Source organism: Athene noctua, chromosome 9 (assembly GCF_965140245.1).
Source record: "Athene noctua chromosome 9, bAthNoc1.hap1.1, whole genome shotgun sequence".
Lineage (NCBI taxonomy): Eukaryota > Metazoa > Chordata > Aves > Strigiformes > Strigidae > Athene > Athene noctua.
In genome coordinates, this window is record NC_134045.1 from 4,392,457 (window position 1) to 4,407,964 (window position 15,508).

The window sequence follows — 15,508 nt, forward strand, 5'->3', positions numbered from 1 at the left end:
GGCCTTGTCCTCCACCTGCTCCCCAAAATCCAGTCCCTCTGTACCTTGGGAACTGGGAATGGGAGTGATGTAACACAGTGACACCTTCGTAGTGATCTTCCAGATGTATAACATCAGCATGTGTGTCTCACTGAAATACATCTCCCAGGGACCTCTTCCCAAATGCCAGCCTCGATTATTAACATGTGTTAATCTCTCATTAGGCTACTCTCTTTCTACCCTCTCCTTTAGCCTGCACATGCCTGGGGAAGGAGAAGAGGCAATGAGTATTATTTTTTGTTAAAATTCATTGAGAAATAGGGACAATTTGAAACCACAACTTATTTCCACGTGCATCACTTGCAGCAAAATGTAACACTAAAATGGTAAGTGGAGAGCATATGAATGAGCAGGCTGTTCAGGAGTGGCAGCTGGATATTTGTGACAGTTGTCTCTGATTAAGGGACCAAGTTATTTAATTGTGCCATATAAAGTGTACTCTATATGCTAAATATAGCTGATCATTTCTAAATACCGCCTTACTGTCTGTGTGCTCTGCTGTTTGTTTGAGGAATTGTAAATGAAGGAGGAAGTGCTGCTAACCCCGGTGCTGCGAGGGACTGCAAGTTTGGGACAGGCACAGTGCTGGTGGCTGAAGGGAGAGACAGGCACAGCCAAGAGCCGATGGTGTGGCTGCCGGTGGGGTTTGGATGGGGCCTTAGTGAGCAGCAAGAGCTGCACAGGGCCCTGGAGTTAAACTGTGTGACCATAAAGCTGATGCAGGATGGTAATTTTTATGCTGTTTAGTGTCTGTACATTGAAAATAGATGCTGTGGGTGTTATTACAGCAGAAAGAAATGCAATATATTTCGGTTTAAAAATGTAATTCCTAGTCCAAACTGTTCCTGTTAAGGCTCTTTAGCTGTGCAAGGCCCCATCTATACTTGGAAGCATTTTCACATCAGTGAAGCTGTACATCAGCCCCCCCTTACATCATCAAGGTACTGCCTCTTATCCTGGCTCACAAAAAGACAAAAAAAGCACGTTTCTTTGCATTCATGCTGTAAGAGACAAGGATTGTGCTGGCCCAGTTATCTCAGAGTATGAAGATGAACATACTCAGCAAGCAGGTGAGCATGATCCGGCAGTGTGCCCGGGTGGCCAAGAAAGCCAACGGCATCCTGGCTTGTATCAGAAATAGTGTGACCAGCAGAAATAGGGAGGTGACAGTGCCCCTGTGCTCTGCACTGGTGAGGCCACACCTGGGGTGCTGTGTCCAGTTTTGGGCACCTCAATACAAGAGAGATCTCGAGGGGCTGGAGCGAGGGCAGAGGAGGGCAACGAGGCTGGGGAAGGGCCTGGAGAGTAAATCCTGTGAGGAGCCAGGGAAGGAGCTGGGAGTGTTCAGTGTGAGGAGGAGGAGGCTGAGGGGAGACCTCATCCCTCTCTGCAGCTCCTGACAGGACATTGCAGAGAGGCTGGTGCTGGGCTCTGCTCACAGGTGATTAGTGACAGAACAAGGGTGAACGGCTTTAAACTGCAACAGGGGAGGGTCAGACTGGACATGAGGAAAAAATTGTTCCCAGACAGAGTGGTCAGAGAGTGGGAACAGCCTGCCCAGGGAGGGGGGTAGTCCCCATCCCTGGGTGTGTTTAAGGGCCGTTTGGGTGAGCTGTGGGGGATGTGGGGTAGGGGAGAACTTTGTAGAGTCGGGCTGAGGGTTGGACTCGATGATCCCGAGGGGCTTTTCCAACCTGAATGATTCTGGGACTCTGGCATACTCCGCCAGATAAAGGTTTCTACTGGAGGCCAGAGCTGAAGGCAGCAGCAGTGTGGAAGGAGTACCCAGCGTGAGCACTGAGGGCTGGGCACTGTATGCTGCCGGGCTCTATTCCGGTCGGCGCCCAGCGCCGTGGCCACGCCGGCCCCAGCCGCGCGCAGCCCATGTGTCCCCCCGGGCCGGGCAGCAGCCGGCCCTGCCAGGGCTCCCCTCCCGCCCCAGCCCTCGGCCGGGCCGTGCCCGCCGCCACTCAACCCCGCTGTCCCGGCGCCGGGGCGGGCGGGCCGGCACGAACCCCCGGGGCCGCCCCGATGGGACCCGGGGAGGGGCCTGTCCGCGCCCGCGCCGGCCGCGCCCGCCCCGCTCCGCCCCCGTTGCCATGGCGGCGCGCTCGTCGGCAACGGCCGTCCGGCGGCGGCGGCCGGAAGTAGATCCGGCGGCGGCCTCGGCGCGAGGAAGGCAGTTACCTAGTGACAACGGCGCCGCGTCGCGGAAGGATCCGAGGGTCGTTACGCACGGCCGCGGCCCCAGTTCCAGCTCCGGTGACGGTAGAACAGCGCCCGGCCCGGCCCGGCGCAGCCTCGGCATGTTCAAGAACACGTTCCAGAGCGGGTTCCTCTCGGTGCTGTACAGCATCGGCAGCAAGCCGCTCCAGATCTGGGACAAGAAGGTGAGGTGGGGCCGGGGAGCAGCGGCGCCGCTCGCTTCAGCCTTCCGGGGCAGGCCCGGGGCTGCGCGGGGCCGCTGTCGTCCTGGCGCGGCGAGACGAGGGGCCGCGGCCACCGGGAAGCAGCCGTTGAGGCCCGGGCACCAGGGAGACTGCTCTCGTCAGGTCGCCTATACCTGAGCCGCCCGTGCCAGGTCACCGGAACTCCCCCGGGGTGGTATTTTTTGAGGGGAATGTGTTGTAAAAGTTTTTTCTGCCTTTGCTGAGCAGAAGAGCCCCACCAGCGGAGCGGGCCAGCCCGGGGTTGGGAGATGCAGCACTGCAAGAAGCTACAAAAACTGTCAAATGTTGGAAATAGGCAGCAGAAAACGCAACGACCCGTTGCCACCTATGGCAGCTTTCCCCCGGAGGCTGGATGGGGTCCTCTTGCGTGTGACCCGTTTTTTAAACAAGTTTGCTAAAGGTATTTAAAGGTAGGCCGTGTGGCAGCTTCTGGGGTGTATAGGAAGTCATGAACGTTTCATCTGTTTGTTTTTCCTTCCTGTCTGTTTCTAGAGCAGTTCTGATGAGGGTCCCCCAGCTTCTCCATGGTACCTTGCATCAGAGAGCCCTGATCAGGAAGTTTGGAGGTGTTGAGACCTGCTGCTTCCTCCCCTGCACCAACCACTCGTAGTTGTGTTGCTGCCTAAAAGTGATTCTGCAAAACACTTGTACTCTCTGAGAGCAGGCTCTTCTCTCAGAGGATACAACCTGTATTCAGTTACTTGTGCTTGATCCAAACCTGAACTCTTCGTGGTTTCAGCAGGAATGAAAGTCTTCAAGGCAGTTACCTCAGTGGGCTCGTGTGAGCATTTACGAGCCATGGGATGGGGACAGGCAGTGCAGACCCATCCTGTTTTCCACCAGTGGGCTACCCATGCAGCCCTGCAGTAGCCTGGCTGTGTGCATGTGCCTGCATTAGGGCCTTTGCACAAATATTTGTGACTTTAAAAATGAGTTGACAGCTTATTTGGATGGTGTGAGGATGGGATGGGTTAAAGACCCTTAGACAAAGGGATGTAGCGTGCTTCCAGGCTGGATAAAGCCATGAGCAATCTGAGCTGACCCTGCTTGGAGGTGGAGGTTGGATTGGAGACCTCCTGCAGTACCTTCCAAGGGGAATTGTCCTGAGGAGGGTGATACCGTTGCGCTCATGCAGCTCATGGGGTGGTGTTATGGTTTGAGCCCAGAGAGCAACTGAGCACCGTGCAGCTGTCCACTCACCACTGGGAAGAAGAAAAATGAATCAGGAATGGAGATAAGGACAGAGAGGGGTGGCTCACCTATGAAGTCACATGCGAAAGACAGGCTTGTTAGGGGAAGAAAAAAGGATGTCGCTTTAATTCAAAACAGGATAACAACACTTAAGAGACAGAATGGGACAGTGAAAAGTGTTACCATATCTCAAAAACACCTCCCCCCACCCCTCCCTTTTTCCCAGGTTCAGTTTTGTTCCTGATTTCTCTACCTCCCCAGCAGCCCAGGGGCAGGGGATGGGGTGCAGTCAGTTCACTGCTTCCTCCTCCAAAGTGGGGGGAAGCACTGTTTTGCATTCCCTCCCCCAGCTCCACGGGGCGTCCCTCTCACGGGAAACAGTCCTCCTCAAACTCTCTCCAGCGTGAGTCCTCACCATGGGGTGCATTCTTCCTGAGATGCTCCGGCGTGGGTGACCCCCATGTGTTGCAGTCCTCCCAGCACCGAACTGTAACAGTGGGGGCTGCTTCTTCCCGCAGAGTCCCAGGGGTCCTCTACAGGCTGCATGCAAGTCTCTCTGCTCCTCTCGATCCTCCGTGGGTGGTGGGGGACGGTCCTGCCCTTTCACCACAGGATACAGGGAGGCTCCGTGCTCCAGCGCACATTTCCTCCTTCCTTCCCCTGACCTCGATGTTTGCACTGGTGTCCTCAGAACTCATCCTCCAACTGCACCCCTACACCTCACCTCCCTCAGGTTCCCCTTCTTAAATATGTTATCACAGCAGTGCAGCCACTGTCACTAATTGGTGCGGCCTTGGCCAGAGGCAGGTCTGATGTGGAGCAGGGGGAGCTTCCAAGAAGTTTCTCAGAGGAGCCACCACTGTAGCCCCCTCCCCTGCTACCAAAACCCCACCACGCTCCCAAGCCCAGCACAGGTGGGCAGCAGGAGCTCTGCTTGCAGGGTGAACATAAGTGGTGGTCCATTTGAGTGCAATAGTTGCTGGATTGGCCTGAAAAGTTAGCACTGCTGTTCCCAAGAACAGCAGGTGGGTGTGCAGGCCGTTTTTCTGTGGCCAGCTTGCATGTGGTTGGGCTTCTCTGGCACTGCCCGGCGGCAGCAGCCCTGCGTCCCTGTGAGTGGCAGGGCTGTGTGTGCTGCTCTTCCTCACTCTGCACTCCGTCTGTCCTGAGGAAGTGTGGTCAGCTTGACTGAGCTGCTTGTGAGGATGGCCCTGCTCACAAAGGTCTGGCGTGAAACCAGAGTGGCTTTTCTGACTTCTTTGCCTGTGGATTGCATGGCTTGCTCTTTTGCCTCATTTTCCATTTAAAAGGAGTTGGGGTGGTGGGTTTGTAACACCTTTGGCATTTCTGACCCAACACCTGTGTTGTGTTCACAGCACAGGCCAAGAGCAGCACTTTGGGCATCTTGCTGCCTTGGAGCTGAAAAAGAGGAGCCCCTCAGGTCTTTACTCCACCGTGCATGGGTGTCATCTCCCCTGCTCAGCCCTTTCAGAAAATCCTGCTTGTGCTGCTGACTCGCATGTTGGGTGATGTGAGACTGTGTGAATTTAAGAGTATGGGGAAGTGCCGATGGTGGTTTGGATGCTGCAGACAGGGAGCTGGGTGCTGAGCTGCTGCTTGAAGCCTCTCTGGCTCAGTGCAAAACTCTGCCAGGTCGGCTGGTGTCTGGCTTGGGCAGCGCATGCATGAAGTCAGTGAATGTCCAGAAACAGTGAGGGATTCATAGCTGTCCTAATGTAGACTCCCTTATCTTTGCAAAAAGTACCAGCAGGCAGTGATTTCTTTTAGATCTTAGGGAATCTGAAGCTTTTTTATCATGGGGAAAACCATTTCTTATGGATGTGCACTGCTTGTGCTGATGGAGTCAGTATGAAGTAGAGGCTTCTTCATTTGATATATGTGTAGAAAAGGGGCACTGGAAGCCTTTCCTTGTTGTGAGCATTTGTAACCTCCCTCCGAGTATGAGGGTACAGTCCTTCCCTTCTCTCCCCCTCCATCACGGACTGTGGGTAAGCTCTGGGCAGTCCTTGGCAGCAAACCCTGCCAAGCCCAATCTATTCTGGCCACCAGCAATCCTGTCCTGGGGAACTCTGTCAGGACTGAAGTGTCTAGACCTTGGGAAGAGCACAGGGACCATCCCACCATCTGCTTCCTCCTTCAGCCTCATGCGCAGAGAGCTGGGAACTGCTAGGCAGTGCTCGTTTCTCCTGCCTTCCAGCGCTGCATGTGCTTGGTTTGGAGACCTGTTTGCAAGGTGGTTTCTGTTTGCTTTCAGCACTTTGTTGTTCAGAGTCCTCTGTTTATTCCTCTGGCGTCCTGCCACCACGGTCCCCCCGCCAACGTGTGAGACATGCTGACCAGTCTCTGGGGGACTTGCTGAGACTTTTCTGCAGAGCAAATGGGAACGGTTCAATGAAACTTTTTAAACCCATTGATCCTCTTTCTAACTTCTCCGTATTCCTTCTGCTGGCATGTCAGTGCAGAATAATGTTAGCAATTTCAAATGCTGTTGGGAGGATGCAAGGGCAGCCAGCATTCAATACCCATCTGAACGTCAAACGGTGCTCTGCCACCAGGGTGCAGATAGCACTTTCCAGGATGAGCGTGGCCAGGATCAAGTCCCTGTGATCGCTGTGGCAGGGTCCTCTCTTGCAGCCTTTCTCTGACTTGTTAGTTCTCTCTCTCACAGCATCCTTGTCCAGGCTGCCCCAGATCTCTGCATCCCAAATAAAGCAATCGGTGCTGCTGACCCCCTCCCCAAACCTGCGCACCAGGTGCTTACAACAGAGCCAGGTCACCTCTTGTTTCACCCCCTCTCCCTTCCTGGGGGAGGAGAGAGGTGGTACAAGGGCCTCATGCCTGTTCTGGACCCAGTGCTGGCTTTGAGAAATGCTGGCCTGTCTTGAGGTGAGGGCGTGCCATGCCTATGGCAGTCTGGGCAGTGGCCCGGCAGTGTTTCAGCTTGCTGCTGCTGGCACAAGCCCATCGCCTGATGATGGGGCAGCCGGCAACGATACGGGAGTGAGCCTCCAGAGGTCGGCCTCGGACTGTGGTGGGTGGGTGTCTGTGCCTGGGGAGGATTACTTCTTGCTGCTTTTCCTCCGGTCTTTGTTACGTTTGACTGGTGTTGTTTGTAGCAACAGCAGCCTCAAGAAATATGTATGTTCAGACACAACTGACTGAAGCTGCTGCTCCTTCCAAACCCTGTGAGATTTGAGGTTTGCATTTGCAAAAAAAGCTCTTCCAGTTTGTCTTTAGACAGCAGGTAACTTCCTAGTTATCCTGATTCAGAGGATATTTGGCATTTGAAGAGCTTGTTTTCTAAGAGGGCTATTACCCTTTTTTCCAGCTTCAAAAACCCACCTTCTTAGGCTTAAAATGGCTAGAAAATATTGGCCGAGTAGAAGCGTGGAGTGTTTTGTTTAGATTTCTAACATTTTCTGAAATCTTATCTTTCTGAGCTTCCATGAGGTAGGAGAAAGCCCCTGAAGACTGGGAGCTCTTGCTGAGTAGACACTGTGAGCACAGCAGGACAGTCCCTGCCACCCTGCACTGCACGGAGCTGGTGGCTATGCCTGATGGAGCCGGAGGTTGCCTCTTGGTGCGAGCTTGTTGTGAAGGGACCCCCAGAGCTGGCAGGGGAAGACAAGTGCTCCTCTGGCTGTGACCAAAACATGTCCTCCATCAGAGAGGTGGTCCCCGAGGCAGGCGGGAAGTGAGCTCAGCCTCCGGCAGGGAGCCACGGTCTGGAGAGAGGATGAGCTGGGGCATTAGACACCACCAAGTCACAGAATCACAGAATCATCTCAGTTGGAAAAGCCCTTGAAGCTCCTCCAGTCCAACCATGAACCTCACCCTGACCATTCCCGACTCCCCCAGATCCCTCAGCGCTGGGTCAGCCTGACTCTTCAACCCCCCCAGGGATCCTGGGGACTCCCCCCCTGCCCTGGGCAGCCCATTCCAACGCCCAACAGCCCCTTCTGCACAGAAATCCTTCCTCAGAGCCAGCCTGACCCTGCCCTGGCGCAGCTTGAGGCCATTCCTTCTGGGCCTGGCACTGGCTCCTTGGCTCAAGAGACTCATCCCCCCTCTCTGCACCCTCCTTTCAGAGGGTGAGGGGCAGACAGCACAGACATTACTTGAGACATTACTCTGTGCTGTCTACCCCTCAGCCTCCTCTTCTCCAGACTAAACCCCTCCAGTTCCCTCAGTCGCTCCCCATCAGACCTGTGCTCCAGACCCTGCACCAGCTCTGTTGCCCTTCACGCTCAAGTCATTCAATGGCCTTTTTGGGGTGAGGATCCCAAAACCGAGTCCCAGAGACCAGTGCTTTGAGCCCTGCTGGCTCTGAGTGCTTCTGGTGCCGTTCAGCCTCAGCTTAACCCAAATGGCCAGGCCACGTGGACTTCTGATCCAGCCGGTGCTGGACGTTGTGCTCCTCTTGTCTGTGTGTCTGTCCAGCGCTGGCTGCAGGCACATGCAGACAGGCTGGCCTTTGGGCAGAAGGGCACCTGCACGACCTGGCCACCATCTCCCTGCAGCTGAGCAGTAGCGCAGGTCACAAAAACTTATACCAAACTAGGTAGCACTGGGAGGGAAGGGCTCTGCCGCAGTCTGGCCCTGTTTTGTACTTATCTACTCTCTTTTCTGCTGTCTTTCACCCTGTTTCTGGCAATGCTGAGGAAGAAGAGTTGCTTCTTTTCATTGTCCCTGTAATCTGGGGCAGGAAAATCTTCACAGGCTAAGGAAGGGGACCTGGTGCAGATAGAAACACTGCTGACTAATTGGTTTAAAACATGTTTAGCTGGTTTCTGTGTTACTGTCTTCTCCAGAGAAGTCCAAAGCTGAACCTGCTCCCCTTGGTGAAAGCTGTCTTATGTGGCATGGAGGCAGGCTTTGTTGTGCACTCGTCACCTGCTTAGGCAGGGTTATTTCCCAGTATTAAGTCTGCATGCTGTACCCCGTGGCTTCCAGGATTTAACTTCCCATATGCCAGTTACGGCTTCAAATACAGAGGCACATGAGGCTTCTGCTGGGCTGATGATTTTTTTTAAAAAAAAAAAAGAGGGGGCAAAAAGGCAAGCAACTCATCCAGACCTCATGCAGTTGGTATCTCCTGAGCAGACTAAATCTGTGTGAGTTGCATTTGATGCAAAGGTTATCCTGTAAGGATTCTTTCTCTGAGCTTAATGTTTTCTGGAAGTATCTGTGTGGGCTTGAAGCAGAGTTAAGAGCAGCCTGGCAGGACAAGCTGCACTCTCGTGCTTAGCAGCAGCAGCTGGGTGATCCAGGATGAGGTTCCTTGAAAATGCTTAATGTAGAGAGAGGCCAGGGGGGTGGGCTGCTCACAAGACTTATCTCTTTCTTCCAGCAAATGTATGCAACATCACCCAGGTGGGTCCTTCTGAAGAAATGAACTTTGAAGATTAATTGCTAAACCTGTAAATCATTTTGTAGTTCATGACTGGAACCATCCCATTAGAAGCTTAATGTGTCCTATATGTTAGCAGTGGTGATAGATGCTCAAGAAATTAATTCATGGAGCTGGAAGGAGCATTGCAGTTTGCTGATCTAGCACTGGGGAAGAGCAGAGGGCTTAATTAGCAAAAGTGCCTTTTAAATGGAAGATAAATTTGATGGCAAGTGAGCTGCTTCATTTAAAAAAAAAAAATCCTCAGACCCTGGGATTCAGCCCTGTTACTTGTGGAGAAAAATTAATTTGTGTTGGCTCCTAGTTCCGGCCCTGGCCTCCCTAAGCTCTGTGGGGAGCTGGCTGCATCCAAGTAGCCAAATCCCTGTGCCCCTCAGCAGAGCAGATGATGGCTCTGCGCTTGTGTGCGCTTCAGTTATGAAGAATTTTAACCAAGTTTTTCCACAGAGGCAGTCAGCCATGCCCAGCAGTAGAGACTAAGACCCCTTGGTGACCAGTGGCGGGCTGGTGCCTCCCTTTGCTTGCCCCCATATTGCTCCTACTTGGCTTTACCCCTTATCCCACTCTAGTTTGATCTTTCTCTGACACTTTTGTGTTTGTTTATTTGGGCCTCTAACATGAGGCTTGAGTCGCTTGTGTTCACTGTAGCATGTTTTGATAGATCGAAGTCTTGCACTCGGTGTCTGTGCAGCATGCTGTGCCATAAACTCTTGCTTAGAGTCCTGGCACTCTGGGGAGGTGATCAAAGCCTTGGAAGCAGCAACGTCCAGGACAACAGGAGCCAAATTAATGTAGATGGGTCCTCCTGGGATCTTTTCCCTCCTCTCAATGGAGCTGTGGGCGTCTCTTGTTTCCCTCTCAAGTAATGTCTGTGCTGTCTGCTCCACTTTTCTTCCAGGTGCGCAATGGCCACATCAAGAGAATAACTGACAATGACATTCAGTCACTGGTGCTGGAGATCGAAGGAACCAATGTCAGGTAGGAGAAGGCATCTTCTGCACTGATGTGCCCTGGGGGCTGGGCTCTCTCCTTCAGACTCTGCTGCAATCTCTTTGTCAGTAAATTGAAGGATATGATCTGGGGTCAGATCACTGATACCCCTCTGTGGCACTGTACCATGCCTCTACTGTGCTTGTAGAGCTCCTGGTCATCCTCAGTGGGGCTAAAGGATAAAAAATAAAAATAAAGTCCCATTATTTTTCCATTACTTGAAGAAAAAAGCTATATTTGATACACGGTTCTCAGGCAGTGCCACCAATTACTGAGAAATCAGCGCTCTGTTTTCTGCATCTTTTATTGTCTCAGGCCTGCTCTGTTGCCCTCCCCACGTGACAGCTGCTCTCTCGGCAGCAGGAAGATCAAAGGGAGATTTATGAGGGGAGTTGCTTATGGTGCTTCACTTAGCAACCTTGTCTCTATCGACCGGGGAGAGAGACGCCAGCTCCGTGAGCGGGTTCCGAGTCTCCAAGGCTTCTCCAGGGTGATTCAGAGCAGGGCACTCCTTATAAGGGCAGCGGAGACTCCTCTCCTGCAGACAGGCTGAGCCAACGCTTCTCTTCATCCCAAGATGTGTTGATATAGAACTTGCCAGGCGTGACGTGTACTTCTAGGGCTCATGACCTCTGTTTTTCCCACCATATAGAGCACGCAGGGCCTCTGCTGTGCTCTGGCGGGCTCTACCTGTTCAGTCAAGGGTAGGAGGAGGTTGTGTTATGAAACAGCGCTGACATGGCTTTGAAACTGGGGAGGTGAAGCTGTCCAGGAAGGTGTTTCACACACTGGGTGAGAAAAGTGGGATTTGAAATGCATCCTTTGGGCCTTTTATCTTGTTCTTCCTGCAGCTACCTCTGAAACTGTCTCTGCTGTTATGGGAAGCCCTGGCTGTTGCTGAGATTATGACCACAGCTATCTTTTTCCTGTCTGTCCTCCAAGACTGTGTTGGGTCAAGGTTGAGACTCAGGACTTGGGCTGTGTGCTTTGTGCTGTGTGAGATTCTGAAGCGTTTTTTTGTCCCTCTCAGTACCACGTACATCACATGCCCTGCTGACCCAAAGAAGACCCTGGGCATCAAACTACCTTTCCTAGTGATGATCATCAAAAACCTGAAGAAATACTTCACTTTTGAAGTGCAGGTGAGGAGCATGCAGCGGGGAGGCCCCTCCAGGGGCTGGTGCGAAAGGTGCCAGTGAGCCTGCAGTCTTGTTGTAATTTGTCCCAAGCAGTGAGTGGTCCTCAAAACAGTTTTGCTTTCTTGGCCATGTGTTGTGTCAGGTCTTATGCTATGGGCACATCAGTCAGCACACAAGCACATCGTTGCTATTCCTGAAAATGGGTGTTTCCTGTGTTAAAAATACTTCTGCTGTGCAATGGAGGAGTAGGAGTAGGAGACCCCTCTCTGAGATGGAACAGCTGCTGTCTCGGAGAGCTGGGTGCCGCTGGGTCAGCAGCCTGCCTTCTTTGCCCCAGGTTCTGGATGATAAGAATGTACGCCGGCGGTTCCGGGCGAGTAACTACCAGAGCACGACTAGGGTGAAGCCCTTCATCTGCACCATGCCCATGCGGCTGGACGATGGCTGGAACCAAATCCAGTTCAACCTGTCAGACTTCACACGTCGGGCTTACGGGACAAATTACATCGAGACTCTGAGAGTTCAGGTGAGAAGCAGGCAGGTCCTGCCCCCAAAAAACAGTGGCTGGTATTCTTCCTGCTGGCTGGGACAGCCTTGCTCTAAATTGGTAATCTAGGTTTAGCCATGACTGGTTCTTCTGCCAGTGCTGCTCTTTTCAGAGCCCTGTGGGAAGGGAACAAAGGCCCAACTGAGGCAGCAGAGCTCTTGGTGCTGCCTCACTTCACTGGACTAGGCTGAGATGAAGGAGGCCATTTCTGTCTTATTTCTCTTGCTGGCTCTTGCTTAGGGTAAGAGTTGCAGTCCACCTAAAGTTCCCTGTGGCATGCCACAGGATGGAGGTCTGCTGGGAGTTAGCCCTGTGCTGCCTCACAGCGACTGGCTGGCTGGGAGCCTGGAGCCTGGCTGGTGATGACCCAGGGTGTTAGAGTCCATGCTTATCCCTGGTCAAGCTTGTTTCCAGTGCAGGTGGAGTGACCCTGCCTTCACCAAGCCCCTTGGACCAGAGCTGACGCGGTGTTTGTTCCTGCTGAGGCCATGAAACTTGTTCCATGTGCTAGGGATTCATGTTCGCCGTGGCCAGTGGCCCGTGTTGTTTTGAGGAGTGCCTGTGTGCGGAGCGTGCCTGTTCCTCAGTACGATGGGACTGCTGCCGGTCCTCCTGCAGCTGCCCTGAGATGAGCAGGCAGGCGGGTGGGAAAGGTCTGCCTTCTCACATACCCTGCGACTCCTTCGCTGCCACCTGATAGCGGAGGCAGCACAGACTGGACAGTCTCATTCCTGTCAGACTTGGAGAGAGGCAGTGAGGTCTCTTCTTCAGCTGCTGAGCCAAGGAATCCAGGCTGCTGCATGACAGTGAAGCTGGAGGTAGAAAGAGCATATGGAAAATGGACTGACTCTTTGTTTTGACTCAGATCCACGCCAACTGTCGCATCCGGCGGGTGTACTTCTCTGACCGTCTCTACTCAGAGGATGAGCTGCCAGCTGAGTTCAAGCTGTATCTGCCCGTCCAGAACAAGGCCAAGGTGAGGAAGCTTGTGGGCAAGGAGGGTGGGAGCAGCAGCTGGGTCAGGCTGGCATTATTCTTCCTCCTCCTGCTGCCTTCACAATCCAGAGTTTCTTCTGGCAGCAAAGCTCTTCCCAACTTCGGCTGCAAGCCAGGGAGCACCCTCACAGTTGCCAGGGGGAGCAGTCTGTCAGGGGCACCTTGCTAGGTGGCTTTCCTGCCAAAACACGTGGAAGTTGTCATTCCCATCTAGGAGCCGGGTGAGCTGCTCCCCACGTTCTTCCTGTTCCTGTTGAATAATTCGAGGCAGGCTGGCAGCCTCCCGGCATCCCTCCGGAGCTTTCACCCATGACCCAGCACAGTGGCTTTGTTCTCAGAGCTAGCTGTAGTTCTGCACTTGTCTTCCAAGAGAGATGCCATTTGTGTCCCTCTAGCCCAAATTTACTCCCTTCTGATCTCTTCCCTGCCCAGTGCAGGCAGTGGTACTGTGAGATGGGAAGGGCTTAGGCAGGGTTGTGGCTGCCCGACAGGAAGAGATGCCAAGCTCTGCTCTTAGGGTGATGGGAGAGGAGTCCCTGGCATGTTGGCAGCAGCCTTGAGGCTTGTGAGGAAGCACCTACTTTGCCAGGGCCAGCCTGTCTCAGCACAGATGCTTCTTTTAGCAGAGAAGATTCTTGGGCAAAATTTCAAGGAGCTGAGGGAGGATGTTGGGTGCTGATCTTAGTGGGAGGTAGAAGGCAGTGTTAACTGCAGGCAACAGGAACCTGTCACTGCCTTCTGGGCTGTAGCAGCCTCCTGGGGGTGGCTGGGGAATGCTTTGAGCCCTCCCAGTACAGTTGTCTTGGTACTGCTGAGTCTAATAAGTGTCTCCTTTGTTCTCCTTGCTCTGTCCAGCAGTAACACCATCTTGGGAAAAGATGCAAGAAGTGTTTGAGGTCATTAGGAAAACAAAAGCAGGTGGAGGAGAAAGCCCTGCTGAGACCAAGTTTTAGATCAGCTCATCTGTTTCTTCTGATATCCCTTTTCTGGACAGGACACAATTAACCTTGTAACAGGCCTGGAACTATGTTGTTGGTGTGTGAGTTGTGCAGAATCAGTTCTCCTGATCTGGTGTGGCACAGGGGCATTGCTCAGAGTCACCACTGTGCCTCTAAAGAGGGGATTCAGTAGCAGTTACCAGGTTAAGTGTGCCCTCTACAAGATACTGGTTTTATCTTTTCCTTCCTTGTTTTCTGTCTCTTATATATGCTCTAAATATGGATGTAATACTCTTGGGAAATTATTAAACGTTTGACTCTAAGTCTGCTTCTGTCTTCTTCTTCCTTTGATGGATCCTTTAACTTACACATGTTAATGCTTCAGAAAGTGACAAATAATTTCTTTAGGAACCAGATCTTAGAATCTGCCTCTGAATGTGACTTTGACTGGCAGCCTCACTGTTTAAGGGAACAATGGCAATCTGGAGAGAGGAAAAATAGTAATGTTTCCATAGAGGACACAGGATCTGTCTCTAGTCCATGAGGTTTGTGGTACTCTACCTATGACAAAAACTCACACTTCCCTTCTAGTATATGGAAATGGGTCTTTCATTCTCTTCTTTCTCGAAGCCCCTTTCTGAGCAGTGACAAAATGGCCCTACCTGTCTGTTAGGCTGTGTGGTTAAACAACTCCCTCCGGCTCTCAGGCCTTTAGCAGCTACTTATAGCAAGAGGCATACAATAGTCTTCCAGCTGCCAAATTGTCCCTTTCCCCAGGGATCAAAGGGGAGGTTTAGCAAAGCAGCATAACAGGAGCGGAAGGCTTTTCCTGTGCTGAAGCTGCCCTTCCCTCCTCAAACCGATCTCCTTTTGTTGTGGAAAGGCTTGTGGAGGGGAGGCCGCAGACCTCCACAGCTACTCGGGTGCGTGGGTACTGACCGCCCTTCCTTGGTGTTGGGCTGCACAGTGAATTTGGGAGACTTCACTTTCATTATTTGCTGTAAAATAAAGCTGGCCTCTCCCAGGAGAGCCTGGTGGGGCACATCTGCCCCGGATTGTGGGTTTTATCTTGGCCACTGACTCTCCATCTGATTTAAATCTTTGGCATTCTGTGCTCCCTCGTGGTCAGCGGCTCCTCTGTAGGGAACCCCCTTCACCTCTGTGGCAAGCTCTCAGGACCCCTCTATTGCAGCTGCCTTACTTGTGAAAGGGCTCAAACCAATGAATTTCTGATTGAGACTAAACTGTGATGTATGAAAGTTTTGCTTGTGTTTCCCAAGGACTCCTCAGCTGTTTTCCCTCAGGCTCTTTGTCTGTCTGGACAAAAGTAAAATGCTCCCTGTATAACTAACTGAGGGCAGACTCAAAGCCTTCAGTGGGCACTTGGGCAAACTGAGATAAGGGGAACTCAAACAAAAGGACCCAGAGATACAACCTAGGGAGGGCAATGATCTTGCTGGTTTAGGAAGAAGGCACCTGGTCTTTACCTCACAGCCATGCTCTGGAAAGAGCTGACACCGTGAAGAAGACCACATACTTCTGCCCTTGGCCACAGAAGCCCCCCACCCTATTGTCAATGGGCATGCTGGGACTGTGTAAATGAATTCTGGGAACTCATGATCATAAAACACCCCTTTCTAGGAAATCTAATGAATATGTATGATTTTGTGTGTGTAAACTGATGTCCCTTGCTAGTTCTTGGGAGCCCTTATGGTGGAGAATCCCCAGGGCGACCCCAGAGCTGCTAATAAAGAATTCCTGCTGAACATGTTGGATTCTGACTGGTG

At 52.5% G+C, this 15,508-nt stretch overlaps 1 protein-coding gene across 2 annotated transcripts; it reads left to right on the forward strand.

The window, feature by feature from the left end:
* Positions 1 to 2,183: 2,183 nt before the first annotated feature.
* On the forward strand, positions 2,184 to 14,044 carry CFAP20 (cilia and flagella associated protein 20). 2 transcript variants are annotated; one of them, XM_074913094.1, is made up of 6 exons: positions 2,184 to 2,429; positions 10,010 to 10,089; positions 11,132 to 11,243; positions 11,578 to 11,766; positions 12,653 to 12,763; positions 13,642 to 14,044. In XM_074913094.1, the coding sequence occupies exons 1-6, from the start codon at positions 2,346 to 2,348 to the stop codon at positions 13,642 to 13,644; spliced, it is 579 nt and encodes a 192-aa protein (XP_074769195.1). In that variant the 5' UTR covers positions 2,184 to 2,345; the 3' UTR covers positions 13,645 to 14,044. The 2 variants fall into 2 exon arrangements, with proteins under 2 accessions (XP_074769195.1, XP_074769194.1); XM_074913093.1 differs by having other exon boundaries at positions 2,186 to 2,429; positions 13,639 to 14,044.
* The last annotated feature ends 1,464 nt before the right edge of the window (positions 14,045 to 15,508 follow it).

Coding starts and splice junctions, on each gene's coding strand:
- CFAP20 (XM_074913093.1), top strand. CDS start 2,346: ATGTTCAAGAACACGTTCCAGAGCGGGTTCCTCTCGGTGCTGTACAGC. Junction 2,430..10,009: donor TCCAGATCTGGGACAAGAAG/GTGAGGTGGGGC, acceptor CTTTTCTTCCAG/GTGCGCAATGGCCACATCAA. Junction 11,244..11,577: donor ACTTCACTTTTGAAGTGCAG/GTGAGGAGCATG, acceptor TCTTTGCCCCAG/GTTCTGGATGATAAGAATGT.